The sequence below is a fragment of the Grampus griseus genome (genome assembly GCF_964374135.1).
Source record: "Grampus griseus genome assembly, chromosome: 10".
NCBI lineage: Eukaryota > Metazoa > Chordata > Mammalia > Artiodactyla > Delphinidae > Grampus > Grampus griseus.
In genome coordinates, this window is record NC_139004.1 from 55348724 (window position 1) to 55370856 (window position 22133).

Below are 22133 nucleotides of genomic sequence, written 5' to 3' on the forward strand. Positions count from 1 at the left end.
TTAGATAGTGAGCAGTCATTCTATTCTCTCTTTCCAGGGAGGAAAGGATAACGGAAGAATAAGTTAAACTATAGAACAAGAGAATTATTTTAAGAGGTGCCAAATGCGAGCCAATTGCAAACCCCATTACAAAAGAAGTGGAAATTCATCGCAGAAACATATTTAGATTCTTACCTTCCTCCCAGTCTAGCGAATGGACTAGGTGTCCAAGCATAGCAAATGGACACCTAGCTGTTTAGTTCATATTCCAATGAGACAGTTTATGGTCCTTTACCCTTTTGAGGGGAGGGAGGGAGAACCAAGTCCAAGAACTCACAAGTAGAAAGTGGAGGCTCGGAGCAGTTACACAGGGAGGCTGATTCTCAGTCCACTTGTCTTTCTCCCACCTGAAACTTTCCACCCTACATTGACTGTGGTAGGTTTCCTCTCTGATAAGGTTGACAATTTATATTAATCAACAGATTCAGATAATGCATTAATTTCTCCCATTTTGGCCACTCACATCACTCCTTATAAATCTATTTGGGTTATTAAGCCTGGTTCGAAAGAACAGGAAGCTTGTGATCTATAGAGTGGGTTCATGAAAAGTCACTCCCGGTCAAGGATAATTTTTAAAAATTAAGATAAAATCACAGCTGTTATACAATTATAAAATGAGCACATGTCAGAAATTTAATTTGAATCATTAATGAATGAGAGAACCAGTACAAAGGAGAATTCACACAGCACCCATATATAGGCAATTAGGAGTGCTGATGTGAATTTCCAAATAGATGCAAAACTGGTCGATATTCACAGTAGTAATTGACTACATTCTGCCAGACACAATTCACTTGCATTTCTATAGATAAGGATCATTTGCATTATTGCAGAGATGTGCAATAGCTCAAAGACATTGAAAGGGGGAGGTGACCCAGAAGGGCATACCACACAGGACACCAGATCAGTCATCGGTTTTGCCCATTTCAAAGTCTTCCAAATTGTCCCTGACAGCCCCTTGCATTCTTTTAACAAATCTGTGGGGTTATTCAAGCAAGTAGTATCTTACAGAGAAAATTATGGTTAGGATGGTTAAACCACGTGTTCCAATCCTTAAGAATCTCCTGGAGAACGTTATTAAAATAGAGACTCCTGGGCTGCACCCAGGTCTAGAGAGTCAGATCCACTTGGAAATCTGTATGGTTAAGTGTTTCTCTGGATTCTGATTACCTGCTATATTTGAGAGCAACTGTGACCTATCAGACTTCTCCAAAGATGCGTAGTGTGCCCGTGGCCAACCCAAAATGCAGGTTTCCTGACCCTCAGCCAATGCTCAGTACACTGGTCTGCATTGGGGCTTTTTATTTGGTAATATGCTTCACTCTGTAAGGTTTTTATAAACCCTCCATAAGATAAGAAAAGGAGAGCCCTTGAGACAGGGTAAGACAAAATAAGACTCTTGATGTCTCGTTTCCATTCTCTAAGTACATTACTGCTTGGCAAATGCATCAACTTAATTAAAACTAAACGTAATTCTTATGTACCAATTTGATTTAAAAATCATCTTCACAGTCGCCAGGACATCAAAATGCAATTAAGGCTATTTGAGGAAAGTCTCTGGTGCATATTATGCTCTGATGCTGCACTATGTCAAGAAACCCAGATCTTCCTGAATGTCACTAATGTGTTTAGGAGCCTCCCTCTCACTCAAATGCCTTTTTCAATTAGGTTCTGGAGAGCGTGATCCATGACAGTTCAGGAACATTTACCAAATCCCATCCAAATGGCCCTTTAGCTGCATGCTTTTTCTCTGAGCTGGTCTCTGGACTTGAGAAGGTGCAGGCAGTCTTATGGATGCCAGGCTTAAGACAAAATCAAACTACAGAGTTCAGGAGTTCCTTGTTATACCGATCCATGTGCTGAGACTATAAAAGGCTCCGGACCAGGATTATAGAAATTGAGAAATGGGTCTAGTGAAAGATTAAGCAGTAGATCTAAAATTAATGGGGCAGTTTGGCTGGCCCCTTTTTTATTCCCCTTGTCTTGGTTTCTCCAGGAGATCTGTTTGGGCCCAGTGACCATGGTTGATTGTAAGCTTGATTTGGGGGTCCTTTTTGCCTAATGAATGGGAAAGTGTTAAGAAATAAAAAAAAAATCCCCAAATAGTTGCAGAGTAAAATGGGCAATTCCAAGGAGTTTTCACAAAGTTTGGGTGGTACAAGAATCAGCCGGATCTAGTGGAGTTAGTGGTGGAATCAAACCTGCCTTTAAGTGGTAGAGTCTCTCTTGACCTTCTTACTTGTGTGAAAATGCTACTGGTGATGCGCACTTCATTCAGTGAACATTGCCGTCCCCTCCAGGCTGTGTGGGAGCCCCTCAACCATTCCATCATCTCCCCTGCAATCAGCCACCTGCGTGGTAGAATCCTCACTCCACCCCGGGCCCTGCCACACCTTTGTGGTCACTACCTGGAGTCAAGGGGCAAAAGAGATGAGAGGTGGGGGCATAAAGAGAGGGAAACACTTTTCCAAAACTCCGAATCACATCAAACTTCAGTGTCGGAAGCCACTTAAGAGGTCAAAGGCTATCACATTAAGGAACTGTCCCTGCCAGAACCTAAGGGGACACTCATTTAAAAGTACTGATTACTAAATCTCATTTCCCAGTGAAAAATTGCATTTTTAGGAGGAAATTAGAATTTTTAAGCCTTTATTGTATATCAGCCACAGCGCTGAAGACTTCCGCATATGCATTCTCATTTAATTCACATAGCAATTTTGCCAAGTAAATATAGTTCACTGTATAGAGGTGGATATACAGATATAGATATAATGCATAGTTTGTAATTATGTAAATATAACTGAGGTAACTGAGTCTCAAAGAGGCATGTATGTTTGCGATTTTTATTTGGGGTCAATTCCACACATGTTTGTGCCCCTCGAGCATATTTCTTCTCAGTTAGCAATGGCACTATAAGCTACCGGTTTACATGTCTTTCCCCTTTGAGATCACCAACATCTTGATGGCAATAACTATGTCTTAGCAACCATAATAGCCACCATCTCTTGTGGGCTTATCTAAACGTGCTTCACAAGTATTAACTCATTTAATCCTCAAAAAAATTGAGGTGGGTACAATTATTATCTTCACCTGACAGATAAGAAAACTGATGCATAGACTAATCCTTTCATCTTTGTACCCTGAGTGCACACCCAAGACCTAACGTGTCATAAGCATTCAAAAAATACTTGAATGCCATGTAATTTCCTTCAGCTCAATGGACAAAGATGGAGGGATAAAGAAAGACAAATTTCCTTTGTTGTCCCAAATATTCAGTATATCCAAAACATTATGAAAGCAAAGAAGGCCCAGAGCATCCTGCCTTGTCCATGGGCTTCCCATAGGAGGGCCGAGCTGAGGTCTCAGGTTGTCTCAGACGGTGGAGAAGGTATTTCTCGGAAGCAGTGACCATCAGAAGGGTGTCAGTTATCTCCACCCCTAGGAATGAATCTGTGCTCTATGTGGGAACTGGAGAGAGGCTGGATGGGGGGCCTCAGGACAGCTCACAATCCACCCTCCAGGAGCTCCCACCCATGAAAGACTCAACCATCTTCATAACACCTTGCAGAAGAGTTCCCTGTAGATGGCCAGGCTCGCTTGCATCATTCATACGCTCCATGTACACTGTGCCCTCTGAGTCCCTGAAACCAGTTTACTTGATTGAGGGCGAGACGGGTTCTGTGTCCAAGTAGAAAATCGAGAAATGAGGGAGGCAGAGGACTTCTGGAAGTGACCCCAGATAGCAACCATCAGGCTCACATGCACATGCACATAAACACACACACACACACACACACACACACACACACACACACATACACACACACCCTCTGTCTTCCTCACCATGAAGCCATGATTCTGTAGTTAGCTTTGTTATTTTATTCCTACTCCTACTGATAGCCCACAGTTCCCTCTTCATTTCAAGATGTTCCATGAATCATGACATAACCAACCTGAAAATTTTCCTCTGGGTTTAAGACCAATTGTACTGAACAAACAAAAAGAAAAGGCCAGCTGCGGTGTTCTGATCTATCTGCTCCAAGTAGGAGGCTCATGCTTCTGTTGTGTCTGAAGAGCATTGTACTTTTTATCAATGTATAAAATTCTGGGTTACAATACAGCAGAATTTTTACCTGAACTTAGGATGCTCTGATTGGTTGAATTAAGCAAAAGTACGCTTTTTTCAGTATTGGGGAGCCTGATGAGTTCATCTCCAAGATTTGGAAATATAGAGTTAAATTATAAAATCGATATATAATGGATCAGGAACATAAAGTCACCTGGAAGAAAGAAAATAGCTGTTAGACCAGAGCAGGACTTTCTTCTAACATGCCTGGAGTGTGATAATGTGAAATAAGAAAGAACTGTTTCATGGAAAGGGGCCTGGTCAGCCACAGAGGCATGAAACAGCTAGAGGCAGAGAGTCATGCGCTGGCAGTGTCCATCCTAGGACCAACCAAGGGAAGGAGAATTTTAAGCATTAGGCCTCCATTCCTCCAGGATCGATGGCAAGGCTCTTCCTATGTACAGCAGGTAGGCAGAGTGTTGACTTAGTTCTTTGATGGCAGGACATGGCACTCTGACACCACAGGTAGGAGAAGAGAACTAAGTTGAGAACAGGTTAGAAGAGAATTCACAGTTGAGAGTAAAGGGCTGCCACACAGGGCCACACTGGCCGACCAGGGAGTCAGGGTAACAGCAGCTGGAGCTGTAGGGGCAGCTTATGTATGGTCAGCAGCTGGGATTAGTGAGGTTTCCCAGGCTTCCTGTGGGTTAGCTAATTTGAATAATTTCATAGGCTCCAGGGTGCAGAGGCTGTCCCTAGCTGTCTGGTACCTGGCCCCAGGGCATTTAGGGATGGGGCTGGTACATAGTGCCCCGGAGCATCCCAGCCTCATGAGGGAAGTGGTGTGGGTGTTGATTTAATCAGATGTTTAAGGAGGAACTGACCAGTCTCTTGCCAGAGTTTCAAAACTGGTCAAGTCATATTTTTAAAAATTAATTAAAAACCTTATATTACACAGAGTGATTTTACCTTGCATGCCTACTCAGATCAACTGCCTGGAGCTCAGTGCGGGAAAGGACCTAAAGCAGCCGCAGTGGGGAAGAATGCTGGGAAGAGAAGAGAAAAATGCCAGGCAGAGGCAAGAGGGCAGTAGAAATCCCACAAGCCACATGTGTGCTTGCCCAGATGTTAGAGAGTTGTTGTCTTGGATTCAAGTGCCGCCCTAGAGCAAGATCCTCCCCGAACTGAAAAAGAGACATTAGCTGTCTCTGCCTGATGACTAGAGTATTTAAATAATATCATTAGGGGTCCACTCTTATTCTTTATGACTGCATCCTGTTTATTTCCTTCATATATATTTATTAGTTATATATACACATTCTATATTTATTAAAAGTTTAATTATGCATTTGCTTGTTATCTATCATTCTCACTAGAATATTAGCTCCAGTGAGGACTTTACTAACCAAGGTATACCCAGTGCCTAGTAAAATCACTCTTTCAGAGTCAGTGTTCTGTAATATCTGTTGAATGAGTGGGTAAACAAAACAACAAAGGATAAAGGGATGAATGTAATTCTCCTCACTTACCAAGGAATTTTAGATGCTGGCAGTGCTCTTTTATAGGAAAAGACAGAAACTCCATCACACTCTCAGGATGTCAGGATGTCTAGTCTTTCTCATAAAATTATAGCTTGTATTCCAATCTCTGTCTTATCCTAATGTGTGGTTTAGTTAACATACGTCGTGGGCTCAGGGACTGTCCACATCTGGGCACGGTGAAGACTGACTCTCTAGACCATAAAAATAGAAGCTGGATTCAGGCAGCACTGTTTTACACCCTTAGGGAAAGTCGCCTCTTCCAACCTTGATTCCCTACTTAACAATTTCTACCGAACCATCAGCAAAGTCAATGTAGTTTAACACATGGTTTCTTAGGTTACTAGGCTAAATAAAATCTGCTGGAGCTAGAAGGACTTTTCTACATTGACTTTTATCCTTGCTGCTTAATTAAATCCCTCACCTGAGAAAAGAGTGATTTTCAGCCTTCTCACTTTCTGTGGCATCAGCATGATACTGTGACTGTTGAAATACCAAAATGCCCGTTGTGTTTAATGCTTCAGGTGCGACAAGCCTGTTATATTTGGAATCCCCTAAGAAGATAGATATTAACTGAAAATTGAAAATGACAGCAGAGGAGATTGAACCAGAATAGCAAAAGGAGCACACAAATCTACTTCCCTTCTTGCTCCAATCCCTTAAAATGTCAGAAAATATATTTTTTAAAGAATACATCCATCATAGTACTAGAAAATAAGAAATAACACTATCAGAGACCAAAAAATCTTAGGAGTTTCCTGGGAGACTACAGCAAATAGAGAACAAGGCAGATGACCAGAGACCAAAGGATGCTCAGGAAAAAAAACAAGTTTAAATGTAAGAGCACAAAAGAGACACTGAATTCACAACAGGTTCATTAAAGAGCATGATGGTGTCTTGGTGACTGAATTGTATTAATGGCCCCAATTCTTCACCAACCCTGTATCCATACCCTTTGCCATGAGACTTTACAGTTCCTCTCACTGCAGAGTTGCTTTGCCCAATAAAATGAGGCAGAAATGAAAATGTGTCAGTTCTGAGCCTAGGCCATAGAGGTCTTATGTGTTTTTCACTTTTCCATTTGCTGCCCTGGCAATGCCATGAAAATCCCAACTGACCTTCTGGGGTATGAGAAACATGGAATAAGGCAAAGTCACCCTAGTCATCCCAGCCAGCAGCCAACACCCAAGAATGTGAGTGAGTCTTTGAGGTTTGGGGGCTGTTTGTTACACAGCATTACCATAGCAATATATAACTGATACAGAGTCCCAACAGTGTTCATAACACCGTGTTACTACTTAGAATGAGAAATAGGCAGCAATGATGTTTGACTTTAGAATTAAACCATTACCTGTACTCTAAAGAAAGGGAACCCCTGCCCAAGGAGAGCTCCTGTGTGGGCATGAAAGACTGAGAAAGAAAAAGAATTGTGTTGAGATAATTCTGGACCTCCAGAGCTTCTAGAGAGCAGGAGGGAAGGAAAAGATAGCTCTACTTGGAGGAAAATAATCTAACCTTCTCCCTCCCTGGGGTTAAGAAAGCTGCCCTTGTTTTAGCCATTGGGGTGGTGGTAGGAGGCTCCAGACTGCTTGTCTGCTATACTCTCAAGCATCCAAAGATGAGATGCATCGACTGACACACCCTGCTCTCTTAAGCAGAGCCTGAAATTGACCCTCATACATTGCAGATACAGATGTATGTGATAGCAGAGAAACTTGCCCAGCGATTCACACCCTCTGATTTCAGTCATGAATATAAAGAGACAGCCGAGAAACAGGTGTTGGAGAAAATACCTTGATAGGAAGGAGAAGTAAAGTAATATGATAAAGAACAGGCTAACTAATCCTAGTGGAAACAAATCATTCAATAAAGGGGAGAAATATTGTTCTAAATATATAATAATATCCTCAGAAAGATCCATCGTACTATTCCATCCATAACATAAAGTGACAAATGTTAAAAGGAAACTTTCAGAAAATAATACAGAATGCTTGAAAATTCAATTTTTTTTAATTCTCAGTATTATAATAAATATTAGAAGAGACAAGCCCATTAAGCAATTAGGAAGATTAAATTGAGAAAAATTTTAGAACAGAGTTGTTCTTTTGGGGCGGGTAGGGGTTGTTATTGTTGTGTTTTTTGGCTGCATCGGGTCTTAGTTGCGGCGTCTGGGATCTTTCCTTGCAGCGCACGAGCTCTTCATTGCGGCGTGCAGGCTTCTCTCTAGTTGTGGCATATTCTTTACCACTGGACCACCAGGGAAGTCCCAAACAGAGTCTTTTTTTAAGACAGAAAATGTGTAAGAGAGACAAAAGGTGTAGATGATTGATCCAGCAGATCCAACATGTGTTGCATAGAAATTCCAGGAAGAAAGAAGAGAGAAAAATGAATGGGAGAAAACAGTGAAAAAAATAGACAAGATTTTCCCAAGTTGAAAAAGAATACGATCTTCAGATTGTAAAAGTGTCATTACGTGCAGAGAAGAAGGAATGAAAAGACACATACACACACACACACATACACATGGATGTGAAAGTCCAATAAGAAGTGGCAAATAATCACCATATCTACTAACAATACCAAGAGCAAAAACATTATGTAATTCTTCAGTTAAACCAAGTAATTCTTGATGAAGGATATAACAGACACACACACAAGTCTAAAACAAAATTCCAGATTATACCTACATAAAAGGTGGCAGACAAGGGAAGTAGAACTAAGTAAAAATGGTTTCAAGAAGGTACTGAGAAGACATAGCTGATAATAATGTCTCATTCCAGATGTCATTAGTAAACAAAAGAAACAGCCAAATACATCTATATCTCTATATAAATGTCAGTGCATGAAAAAGGGTCCAGAAGAGGGCACAGGAAACCACTCACAGTGGTCACCTCTGGGCAATGGGAGGAGGATTATGGGGCAGAATATGAAAAAACTCCAGTTTTCATATTTTAGACTTCCAAATTTTAGAATTTTTTTCAATGCAAAGATGATCATCTATGTATAATATAAAAATAAAGCTTAAGATTATTTTTAAACTACAGCACAGAAATTACACTTGCTTTCAGTATCTAACAAAGCTACTTTCATGGGTGGGAAGAACAGGTAAAAGTCATGTTTATTTTAGTCCTATTTATTTTAGGATTATTTGTGTAAGTGAAAAGCTACCACTTCTGACTTTAAAGGACCATCTTTTTCTCTTTCACCCCCTCTACTTCCCCACCCAACTCATTCATTCTTCATTTTAGGCCAGGAGACATGATTACTCTCCTAGAGGACTCCAATGAAGACTGGTGGAAAGTAAGTATTGCTTTTTCTTGAAGAAAAGTCATTTGGTAAATATAATCACAATGAATGCTACAATTGTGGATGCATGCCTCCTTTTTCCTTTCAGGGGAAAATTCAAGACAGGATTGGCTTCTTTCCAGCCAACTTTGTTCAGAGAGTACAACAAAATGAGAAGATTTTTAAATGTGTTAGAACCTTCATTGGGTGTAAGGAACAGGGGCAGATAACACTGAAAGAGAATCAGGTGAGTAAAGCACACAAACACATACCAAGTATGACCAAAACGGAGTAACTCATTTTTTTTTTTTTTTTTTTTTTGCGGCACGCGGGCCTCTCACCGTTGTGGCCTCTCCCGTTGCGGAGCACAGGCTCCGGACGCGCAGGCTCAGCGGCCACGGCTCACGGGCCCAGCCGCTCCGCGGCACATGGGATCTTCCCGGACCGGGGCACGAACCCGCGTCCCCTGCATCGGCAGGCGGACTCTCAACCACTGCGCCACCAGGGAAGCCCCAGAGTAACTCATTTTGACAAATAGCAGTACATGTGAGTCTGAATGAGTGGAGTCACAAGCGAAGTATTCACTTTGAGAAAAGATATTCTTAGTCCAATGATATTAGTGTAGGAGGATCTAAACATGCAAAACCAAAGTGTTAGGAAGCTCACTTGCCTTCCCTGGGAACCAAACATATAGATTATATATTATTTATAGAGCTTATATACCTACAGTGTTTTGAAGTTCTATACATGCCCTATAAATGAGGAAACAAAGGTTCATAGAGGTCAGGTACCTTGCTCAAGGGGCAAAAGCTTGGTAAGTGGCCAGGCTGGAACTTAAAGATAGGTCTGCAAGCTTCAAGTCATTGCCTTCCACTGAGCCATGTGCCCTGGACAATGTGGAACAAACAGAATGTAAAGTGCCTTTTGCATAGTTTGGTTCCCCGGGAAGCAAGTGTCCTCAGGGCAAGTGTCCTAGGACCAGAAGGGCCCTTGGAAACAAATTCTTCCTCATACAGAAGCCCTACGGAATCATTGTTGATTCCAGGCAATGGAATCACCCTTATCAGACTGAGACCCCATCTCTAATGCCATAAACATCCCACAAAGCAAACGGGACATTTCCCAGCTGGATTCCATACCAGTGTTTCAAACTTCTCCAGGATTACCCACTGTATCCTTCCTGTTACAAAATCTGGAAAGTCTTTTGAATGAAATACATTCGGGAAGGATGTTCATCTTTATTGGCAAAGCATTATTACATAATTTTGCTAGCTTGTTTGATTTTTTTCTCAGAATAATCTTTTGCTTCCCCATTTGAGATTAAACATTGTTTTACGTTATTAAAATACAAATCAGTGAAAACAGAAGGCAAGTTAAAATTTGCTTCAGTTGGTCAATTTCCAGAAGCAGAACAGCTGCTCAAAGACTTCTACCAATCCCTTGGCCGTATTCCCCCCGAAAAAAAATTTTTCTGGGAATGAGCTCACATTCTCCACTCTCATGGTTGAACTGACAACCTGCCGGGGTGGGGGTGAGACAAACAACCCACCATCTTTAATTAGACACGCTCGAGACACAACACAGCATTTTGGCCTGAACCTGGAACTGCATGAATCTACCCATAATTGTTTAGGAAAGGGCTATAACCCTGATATTTGTCTAGCCTGGTATTTCTAAGGTGTGGTCTTTGCATCATGTGAATCAGAATCACCTGGGAGCTTGCTGAAAATGCAGATTTTTTTTTAATTCATTTTATTTTTGGCTGTGTTGGGTCTTCGTTGCTGCGCGCAGGCTTTCTCTAGTTGCGGCGAGCAGGGGCTACACTTCGTTGCGGTGTGCGGACTTCTCATTGCAGTGGCTTCTCTTGTTGTGGAGCACAGGCTCTAGGCTCACGGGCTTCAGTAGTTGCAGCCCGCGGGCTCAGTAGTTGTGGCTCACAGGCCCTAAAGCGCAGGCTCAGAAGTAGTGGTGCACGGGCTTAGTTGCTCCACGGCATGTGGGACCCTCCCAGTTCAGGGCTGGAACCCGTGTCCCCTGCATTGGCAGGCGGATTCTTAACCACTGTGCCACCAGGGAAGTCCCTGAAAATGCAGATTTCTAACTCCATCCCACACCTGCTGAAGCAGAAACTTTCAGGGCAAAGGCAGGGAATCAGCCTTTTTTTACAGACGTCCCAGGTGCTCCGATCAAAGCTAAGATTTGAGAATGACCTTCATTTCCATTTTTCACTTTTAAGCCCTATAGTAGTTCTTTGGCAACTGAAGGCATTATTTTTTTAACTTTTTTGTGGTACTCGGGCCTCTCACTGTTGTGGCCTCTCCCGTTGCGAAGCACAGGCTCCAGACGCGCAGGCTCAGCGGACATGGCTCACGGGCTCAGCCGCTCCGCGGCATGTGGGAGTTTCCCGGACCAGGGCACAAACCCGTGTCCCCTGCATCAGCAGGCGGACTCTCAACCACTGCGCCACCAGGGAAACCCTAAAGGCATTTTTATTTCCAATTACATATGGGTCAACAAAAGGCACTGAGATCTCTTTACTCCTATACAAATCTCTATTTTCGATCTTTGTCATCAATGTGTGTACCAATTCTTGGAAAATATCAGCCCCCTGAAAGAAAATTCCATTTTAAAAATCTATTATTGAGAAGAAATTTTAAATTTGTCTCCACTTTAGTGTCTTAAATTATTTTACGTGTAAAAATTCAAAACATGCTTGTTGATTGAGGGGAGTCTAATGTAGTAGCAAAACACAGATTCCAGTATCATACAGAAATGGATCTATATCCTGTGTGATTTTGACAAAGTCATCTCTGAAAGTCAATGTTCTCATCTGTAAAATTGGCATAGTAGCATCGATCTCTTGACATGGAGGTGAATCACCTGTGTAAAGCGTCAGCACAGTGCCTGACCACCGTGGGTGCTGAACGGGGTCATTACCCTTGCTGCCGTCATCATTCAGAGAAAAGCCTAACCGGGAAATCCATCTGCAGTGGCCAGTGCCACCTAAAATTACTTAGTAAACATCAGAAAATAGCATGATATTTAAACTCTAAAGATATAAAGAGACAAATGGTCATTAGCAGGGAAGTAGAAGAAATTAAATCCTGAAAACAAATGTAATGCATCTCTTTGATGAAATTTCTGCCTCAGGGGTTAATTTGTCTCACAATTATTACATTATTTTTTCACAGAACTTTTGCTGCAGATAGAATTAAGTTATCTTTTTGTTGTGAACACACCTAGAGTTTGCATGGACACGAGTATGTTTTCTTCATTTTTGAAATTTAAAAACTATCCTTATTAAATCAACTTAAACACCATAAAACTATGTTTTAATTCATCCATAGTTCTGTCATCCCTAGAGAACTATTTTAATTGATTCTTGTGTCTGTAAAAGCGTTAAAGAAAAATGGATAAATCATTTTTAGATTAATAAAACTAAAATGCTTTTATTGTGGAGAAAATTTGGAAAATATCCTCAAAAATTACAAAGAAGAAAATAAAGATCACAGGTAATTCAGCCATCAATCGACATAATTACTTTTATGTTATTTCCCACCAGACTTTTCTTCTAATTCTTATTTTGATATCATATTATATTTAGTTTCCCAACTGTTTTTTAAACTTAGTTACTAAATGTTTATCAAAACACATGGTTTGGGCTTCCCTGGTGGCGCAGTGGTTGAGAGTCCGCCTGCCGATGCAGGGGACACAGGTTCGTGCCCCGGTCCGGGAAGATCCCACATGCCGTGGAGCAGCTGGGCCCGTGAGCCATGGCCTCTGAGCCTGTGCTTCCGTGCTCTGCAGCGGGAGAGGCCACAGCGGTGAGAGGCCTGCGTACTGCAAAAAAAAAAAAAAAAACACACACATGGTTTAGCAGTTGTATAACATATCATCATGTAGATCTGAGGTTGGGAAACTATAACCAATGAATCAGTCTGGCCCTGTTTTTAAAGTAAAGTTTATTAGAACACTGCTGCACTCATTCATCTATGTATTGCCTGCATTGCCTGCGGCTGCTTTCACACCGCAACAGCTGGGTTGAGTCATTGCAGTGGAGACCACGTGGCCTGCAAATGTTTCCTATTTAGTCCTTTACAGAAAAAATTTTCCAACCCCTAGTGTAGGTGTACAAGAATGTATTACGTTTTCCTCTATGATCGGATATTCAGAGCTTTTAAAAAATTATTATGGATAACTGCAATGAACACCTCTAAACCTAGATTCTTTTTTATAACTCTGATTACTTCTTTAGGATATGCTTTAGAATTTACAGGAAAACAGATAAACAGTTTTTACAGTTCTTGATACATACTGCCAAATTGCCTCCCAAACATTTGTGCCAGTTTACACCCACATCAGCTGTTTATGAAAATATTCAGGTTACCGCATCCTCGCCAGAACTGAACATTACTATTTTTTACATATTTGTATATCATACAAAATGATATCTGTTGTTTTGATAAGTGAATAATATTTCATGTTAATTCTCATTTCCTGGATGCTTAGAGAGGTTGAAATTTTAACACATTTGTATTTCTTTTATGAATAATCTGTGTACTTTCTTGTTTTCTTACACTACTGAAAAAGTTTTCTATCCTTTAAAAATATTTGCACCTGATCTATCATGTGTGGCCAGCGTTTCCCCCAGTTGGTCCTTTGCCTTTTGATCTTAATGCTTCTTCCTTCAGGAACTTAATAATGCTTCAGTTGAATCATCTCTGTTTTATCATATTTCCCTTATGGTTTTAATCTCTTTATTGCTTCCCACTTTATCACTTCACTTCTTCCTAGGAGAATGTTTCAAGATAGTCCCGCACTTCACTTTAATTTTCTGAAGTTTGATTCAGGCTTTCATCACTTCTAACATTGATCTTAATTTAGTGTTTATTTCCTTGTAGTATTTTCTTCTCAATCAACCCGCTTTCCTCTACAGCAGGTTTTCTTTAAGTTAAGTAGGTTCCCACGTAAACCTAATGTAATCACAGGGGTCCTTATAAGAGGCAGACAGGAGGGTCCTAGTCAGAGGAGATGTGACAGTAGAAGTAGAGAGGAAGAAAGAGAGGGATTTGAAGATGCTGTGCTGCTGGCTTTGAAGATGCAGGAAGGGACCATGAGCCAAGGAATGCAGGTGGCCTCTAGAAGCTGAAGGTAAGGAAACAGATTCTCTCTTAGATCCTCTGGAAGGAACACAGACCTAATGACACCCTGATCTGGGGACTCTGATCTCCAAGACTGCAAGATAATAAATTTGTGTTGTTTAAATCTACAAAATTTATGGTAATTTGTTATAGCCACCATAGGAAACAAATTCAGATTTGTTTGAATTTGTTTCCTATGTAAAAGCCAATTTGCAGATGTGATTATATTGCAGGTTATGGACCACGTGACAGGGAGAGAGCCTGGATTGTCTACATTGGCCAAATCTAATCATTTGTGCCCTTAAAAGCAGTGAAATGTAGCTGGCTGGAGAAAGAGAGATGCAGCAAAAGAGGGCAGAAGAGAGATGAGGCAGAAGGGCAGGTCAGAAAGAGATTAAGTGTGAGAAGGACTCAACCCACCCTTGTTGGATTTGAAGCTGTAGGAAGGGGCCACAAGTCAGGGAATTCAGGTGGCTTCTAGAAGCTGAGAAGGACCCTTGGCTGACAGCCAGCAAGGAAACAGGGACCTCAGTCCTACAACTACAAGTAACTGAATTCGGCAACAACCTAAATGAGCCTGGAATTGGATTCTCTCCTAGAGAAATAGAAGAGAAAGAAAGGAATAGGACCCTACTGACTCCCTGGTATTGGCCTTGTGAAACCCAGAGCAGAGAAAACTGGCCAAGCCCACCAGCCATAGGATTTAGAGAACTGTGATATAATAGACTGTGTTGTTGAAAGCCACTAATTTCTGGTAATTTATGACAGCAGAAGTGAACTAATACATATCTCAAGTCACAAAACTCCAATTGAGTCAACTGCAAAAGGTATATTTTACTCATATAATAAGATGTCTGGATACAGGGCAGTTCCTGTATTCGTAATTCCGCAGCTTGATCCCATGATCGAAGAGGGATCTAGATTCCTCCACCCCTCTGTTCTGCTATGCTTGAAAGGTTAGCCACCTCCCCTAGTGGTCACAGATGGCGGCAGCCACTCCAGGAATCCTCACCAGAAAAAGAAAAAGATTTTCTTCCTAGTGCATCTCTTTTAAGAGGAAAGCAACTCTTCCCAGAAGTTTCCGAGCAGATATTCCATCCTGTTTCATTGGCTGGAACTGAGTCCCATGGGAACCACTAAGACTCATTAGCAAGGAGGGTAGAAACAGACTTGGACCAGTTAGGATTTACCTGAGTCCTGCAGGGTTAAGGATAGACAACAGAACAAAAGTCCAGACTCTGCTGCATGGGAAGGGGGCAGTAATGACTGTTGATATCAACCAACAAGGTCTGCGTCATCTTTTAGGCTGGTAGGTTTATCCTTGGTCCAGCAGCACAACTTGCTTCTGTCATCAGTTGAGCTCAGCTCCAAAGGTCTTATGGAAATTTCAGGTTCTGGAATGGCTGTCAGTCTGGGCGTTCAGTATTTTGACATTTCTTCCCCACCTCCAACTCCCTATCTTTTCACAGGTATTTTGAGGGGAAAACTGAGTCTAAGAATGCTAGGCAAGAAATCTTTTTAAATAAAATGACTCTTCTTCTGCTATAAGTGGCAGCATATTTAAATGTTAACGAGCTTGGAGGCAATGCAGGGGGAAACCTTAGACATTATTAGCATATGCGCTCCCGGAAGTGGGTTAGACTGAAGGACTTTAGCCAGATAGGACTAAAATGGAACTGAGCCAAGAGGGGCACTTAACCGGCAGGTGGTAGATTTCTGAAACATGAATCAGATACCAGTCCATTGTGTGCCCCAAGCCTCAGGAGTCACAAATCAAGCTCTTTAAGTATCCTAATACTTAATCATAAAGCTCCTTATTCTGTGTAAAAGAAGAACCCGCTCTATTGGTTTCTGTTGGTGCCCTGCTTACATCCCCTTCACTAGGCGTGTGCACCCATCTTCCAGCTGCTATGTCAGCGACTAACAACTCATAGCTGCCCCTTTTCCAGCGAATACCCCTTGGTGGAACAAAAGCTGCCTCACCAGAGTTACGCTCTCACTCCGCAGGTCAGCAGCCAGTGACCAAGGACTAATGTGGGGTCCAAAATGCCAGACCCCTTGCTTGAAAGTGGGTCAATCCTATGACACAGTTAACGCTACGACGCCCGCTGTGGGATCAGGCTGAGGTTCACCTCCAGCTGAGACCACACCCTTGCCAGCTCCTCCTGCCCCATCCTGCTTCCCTCATGTCCCACCTCCCGAGAGCACTCCCACAGCAAGTCACTTGCACAGGGATTCCTGTCTCAGGCTCTGTTTCTAGGCAGTCCAACCAAAGACAAAACTCACCACCCTTGGAAGCAGGTTCAGCAGGAGAAACTCACAGCACGCTGACAGCCCTTCAGAACCGCTTCTCATTTACAGCAGGCCACAGCCACCCTTACACGCCCTTCAATGGCCTGTTAGTGGTGAATGACAAAATACCCAAATGGATTTTAACCACCTCCTTTTCTAAGTCCAGCATAGGTGGTCTTACTCTGGAATATGCAAGATGATAGCGTCTATTTTCTTGTGACCAGGAATGAAATAGCTTCCTGTGACTTCCTGACATTATATGTATAAATTTCCAGGCATATGACAGGAGCCTGCTAAATGGTAGCCGTTATTTTGGATTTTAAAATAATATATTGAGGACTCATTGCGTGCCGCATGCTAGGCTCTGTGATAAGCATTATCTCATTCTGTCCTCATAGGGACTCTTCAGGGGGACACAGAATCATCAATCCTGCTTTACTGATCCTCATTCGTGAAGCTGAATCTCAGAAAACATTCAACGCCTGGACCTAGTTCCAAACCCAGGGTGCTGCTTAATTTCTTATCAAATATTTTTCTCACCGAGCCACGGTTTCCCTAAACCAGTCTCCCTTTTCCAATTTGGTGTTCCACTGACTTCAACCAGCGGTGATTCAAGCTGCGGGTTCTAGCTTCTTTCCCATTGACACGTTTCTTTTTTTCTTCCTTTTTTCCAGATCTGTGTGACTTCTGAAGAAGAACAAGACGGCTTTATCAGAGTCCTCAGTGGAAAGAAGAGAGGTCTGGTCCCCTTCGACGTTCTAGAAGACATCTGATTGCTGGCCCCTCCTCCTTTTGCAGTCGGCAAACTGCGGTGATGCCTCACCTCACACTGTGTTAACCCAGAGGGGCTGCCGCGCTGACCCGCCACCCAGGAAACAGTGAGACAAGACTCAAGAATCTGAGACTGTGGGGGGAACAGCCGCAAGGCAGGAGGCGCATCCCACAGCACATCCAGGCTGCCCAAAGATGGGGGTGAGGCTGAGAGAGTCGGCCAGCAGAGCCAAGTAACCACCGCCATCCCCCAGGACTCAACTCCCTCCCTGTCCATGTGGTGTCAGTTGACCCGCTGGAGGATGCTCCAGTCTGTGGAGTGGCCCCAGTTGAGGCTCAGATCCACGTAGCCAAGTGTGATTCTGGTTCCAGACCTTTGTCCCCAGTACCGACCAATCAGCATCATCACATCTAAGCCCCCAGCAGTCTCTCTGCAGAGCATCAGGAAGCCCTACTTCCTAGCCCCCAGTACTCCCCACAAGCCCCTCACTGTGATCGAGCTGTCTCTCTGGCCTCCGAATAAGTCCTGGTGGCCTGCGTTAGATGTGAGGGATAAGTTGATGTGGCACCAACTGCAAAGACCTGATCTGCCCCAAAATTGCTGTCAGGCAGTCCCTCCGGCTACTCTAGTTACTGACAAAGGTGGCGGAGGCAGGATACGAGACATGGAAGGAAACAGTGGGCCCAGTGGGGTAAGGTGGGGCAAAGAGCTCTTAGTTATTTACGATTATACAGCCCTTTCAATTATGAAGTCCTTTCCCCAAGGAGATGGAGCTGGGGAAGTGAGTGTGGAAAAAAGTCTCCATGAGTGCTTCATCTTCATTTGACATCCTCTGTCTGGGGACGGTTTCCCCTCCTGCCATCCTGTAGGACTCCCTTTTGAAGGGAGTTTGAGCCCACCTTGCAGGGAACCAGAAACATGGAGGAGAACCAAAAACAGCATCTTAGGAGAAAAGTAGCCAAATAGGAATCCATTCTTCTTTAGGGCAGAATATTATGCCCCAGCAGATATAAAGTGGAAAATAATCCTTAATGCTTCATCCCTTTGAAAACAGAGGAACTTGGGGCCTGTTTAGCATCAACTAGAGGAATCTCTATTACTCTGTATTTGTACTAATGTTTACAAGAATGCAATATACTGTGATGCCTTCCTCCTCAAGCCTCCTCTTAGCATTCAAACTTGCATCTTATCAGTCATTAATGCAGTTAAACTTCAATTCACAATGACCTTCGAATTAATGTCGGTTTGGTTTATTTTGTTACGGAGCAATAAAATCATTAGAACAATTGGTTTTTAAAAGACTTAAGTGGATGCATCCTGTGCATGTAAGCATTATTTCCCAAACCAAAGCATCATTAGTCTCCGTTTATTTCTTTTGTTACTGCTCAGTGTGAAGTTGGGAGCTGAGACGGGATGGCTGCTGGTTTCACAGTAGTGTGGATGCCTTACTCTCATTTTAAAGCCAGCATCCAGAATTTCCTCCCTCTCTGATACAACATGCAAAACCGAGTGTACAGAATCAAGATGGATTCTTCGAGAGCCAGGGTGGATAACATGACTGCCATTCCATAAAATGGAACACCAGAATACAAACACTCTTTGCCTCTAATTCAATATTCCATTTAATAAAGACAACACAATGGCTGGAAAGAGCATAGAAAACATGTGTCCTGATCTCTTCTTTCTGTTGGAATATCCACTGAAGCTTTTGGGTACAGTTTTGTTACATCCTATGCAAATTTAATCTGCATTTTAAAAACTCAGTTTTGGGCTTCCCTGGTGGTACAGTGGTTGAGAATCTGCCTGCTAATGCAGGGGACACGGGTTCAAGCCCTGGTCTGGGAAGATCCCATATGCTGCGGAATAACTAGGCCCGTGAGCCACAACTACTGAGCCTGCGCGTCTGGAGCCTGTGCTCCGCAACAAGAGAGGCCGCAATAGTGAGAGGCACATGCACCGCGATGAAGAGTGGCCCCCGCTTGCCACAACTAGAGAAAGCCCTCGCACAAGAAACGAAGACCCAACACAGCAAAAATCAATAAATTAATTTTTTTTAAAAAATCAGTTTTCCTTTCAAAGTTGAACAGAAAGAGGCTACGGTAGCCAGGCTCCAAGGTGATCCCCTCAATGATCCCTGCTTCCTGACATTCTTGACTTTGTTTAGGCCCCCCCCACATTGAATCTGTGCTGGTCTTATGTGGCCAGTAGACTGCAGCAGAAGTGATTCTCCATGATATCCGTGGCTAGGTGAAAAAAACTCCCTGAAGCTTCTGCCTTGATCTCTTGGAACACTCCCCCCTTGGAACCCTGAGCCGCCATGTGAGTTTATCTACGCTGAGGCCACAATGCTGGAGAGAAACCAGTGTGAGACCACACATTTCTGCAGCTGAGAACAACCCAGACATCACAGAGCAGCAATTATCTGGCTGAGCCATGCCCAAGTGTAAGATTTATGAGCAAGATAAATATGTTTTTTAAGTCACTAAGTTTGGGAGTAATTTGTTACACAAAAATAGATAACTGGAACAGGGACTTTGTAATTTGAGCCAGCGTTAGAAAGGAGAAAAAAAACTTTTCTGCACAATGTGGCCCATAAGTTTTTGCAAACATCAAGTATTGGCAGGAGGTGAACCCTCCAAATGCAAGATGCCTAGTGCTCCTTAAAGATCTGGAGTCATGCAGATAATCAGAGAAAAAACAAGGTGTTCCTTACAACACAGATTGCCATGGATGCTTTTATACACACACACACACACACACGCAAACACACATACACACACAGATTTTAGGAGCCATCACTCTGTTTCTCCTCCTGCCTGTCTGCGGAAACGGCAAGGACAAAGATTGCTATGACCTACCAGAGTCTTTTTTTTTTTTTTAATCTTTATACAGCAGTTTCTTATTAGTTATCTGTTTTATACATATTAGTCTATGTATGTCAATCCCAATCTCCCAGTTCATCCCACTCCCCCCAACTTTCCCCCGTTGGTGTCCATATGTTTGTTCTCTACATCTGTGTCTCTATTTCTGCCTTGCAAACCAGTTCCTTCTGTACCATTTTTCTAGATTCCACGTATGTGCATTAACATACGATATTTGTTTTTCTCTTTCTAACTTACTTCACTCTGTATGACGGTCTCTAGGTCCATCCACGTCTCTACAAATAACCCAATTTCGTTCCTTTTCATGGCTGAGTAATATTCCATTGTATATATATACCACATCTTTATCCATTCGCCTGTTGACAGGAATTTAGGTTGCTTCCATGACCTGGCTATTGTAAATAGTGCTGCAGTGAACACTGGGGTGCATGTATCTTTTTGAATTATGTTTTTCTCTGGGTATATGCCCAGTAATGGGATTGCTGGATCATATGGGAATTCTATTTTTAGTTTTTTAAGGAACCTCCATACTGTTCTCCATAGTTGCTGTGTCAATTTACATTCCCACTAACAGTGCAAGAGGGTTCCCTTTTCTCCACACCCTCTCCAGCATTTGTTGTTTGTAGATTTTCTGATGATGCCCATTCTAACTGGTGTGAGGTGATACCTCATTGTAGTTTTGATTTGCATTTCTCTAATAATTAGTGATGTTGAGCAGCTTTTCATGTGCTTCTTGGCCATCTGTATGTCTTCTTTGGAGAAATGTCTATTTAGGTCTTCTGCTCATTTTTTGATTGGGTTTGTTTTTTTAACATTGAGCTGCATGAGCTATTTATATATTTTGGAGGTTAATTCTTTGTCCATTGATTCATTTGCAAATGTTTTCTCCCATTCCAAGGGTTGTCTTTTCATCTTATTTATAGTTTCCTTTGCTGTGCAAAAGCTTTTAAGTTTCATTAGGTCTCAATTGTTTATTTTTGTTTTTATTTCCATTACTCTAGGAGGTGGGTCAAAAAATGATCTTGCTGTGATTTATATCAAAGAGTGTTCTTCCTATATTTTCCTCTAAAAGTTTGGTAGTGTCCAGTCTTACATTTAGATCTTTAATCCATTTTGAGTTTATTTTTGTGTATGATGTTAGGGAGTGTTCTAATTTCATTCTTATACATGTAGCTGTCCATTTTTCCCAGCACCACTTATTGAAGAAACTGTCTTTTCTCCATTGTATATCCTTGCCTCCTTTGTCATAGATTAGTTTACCATAGGTGTGTGGGTTTATCTCCGGGCTTTCTATCCTGTTCCATTGATCTACATTTCTGTTTTTGTGCCAGTACCATATTGTCTTGATTACTATAGCTTTGTAGTGTAGTCTGAAGTCAGGGAGTCTGATTCCTCCAGCCCTGTTTCCCTCAAGATTACTTTGGCTATTCAGGGTCTTTTCTGTCTCCATACAAATTTTAAGATTTCTTTGTTCTAGTTCTGTAAAAAATGCCATTGGTAATTTGATAGGGATTGCATTGAACCTGTAGATTGCTTTGGGTAGTATAGTCATTTTCACAACATTGATTCTTCCAATGTAAGAACATGGTATATCTCTCCATCTGTTTGTGCCATCTTCAATTTCTTTCATCAGTGTCTTATAGTTTTCTGCATACAGGTCTTTTACCTCCTTAGGTAGGTTTATTCCTAGGTTCTCTTTGTTGCAGTGGTGAATGGGATTGTTTCATTAATTTCTCTTTCTGATCTTTCATTGTTAGTGTATAGGAAAGCAAGAAATTTCTGTGCATTAATTTTGTATCCTGCTACTTTACCAAATTCATTGATTAGCGCTAGTAGTTTTCTGGTGGCATCTTTAGGACTCTCTATGTATAGTATCATGTCATTTGCAAACAGTGACAGTTTTACTTCTTTTTCCAATTTGTATTCCTTTTATTTCTTTTTCTTCTCTGATTGCCATGGCTAGGAATTCCAAAGCTATGTTGAATAATAGTGGCAAGAGTGGACATCGTTGTCTTCTTCCTGATCTTAGAGGAAATGCTTTCAGTTTTTTTCTTGATGAGTCTAGCTAATGGTTTATCAATTTTGTTTATCTTCTCAAAGAACCAGCTTTTAGTTTTA

The 22133-nt window shown here is 42.0% G+C and overlaps 1 protein-coding gene across 2 annotated transcripts in view; it reads left to right on the forward strand.

The window, feature by feature from the left end:
- The window catches only part of STAC (SH3 and cysteine rich domain), a 101905-nt gene extending 83158 nt beyond the window's left edge, over nucleotides 1-18747 (forward strand). The window contains exons 9-11 of one of the 2 annotated variants that reach the window (XM_082663644.1): nucleotides 8892-8943; nucleotides 9038-9175; nucleotides 17036-18747. In XM_082663644.1, coding sequence (XP_082519770.1) covers nucleotides 8892-8943; nucleotides 9038-9175; nucleotides 17036-17134 — 289 coding nt within the window. In that variant the 3' untranslated portion in view covers nucleotides 17135-18747. The remainder of the gene's footprint in view (nucleotides 1-8891; nucleotides 8944-9037; nucleotides 9176-17035) is intronic. The other variant, XM_082663645.1, reaches the window with a different exon arrangement.
- The last annotated feature ends 3386 nt before the right edge of the window (nucleotides 18748-22133 follow it).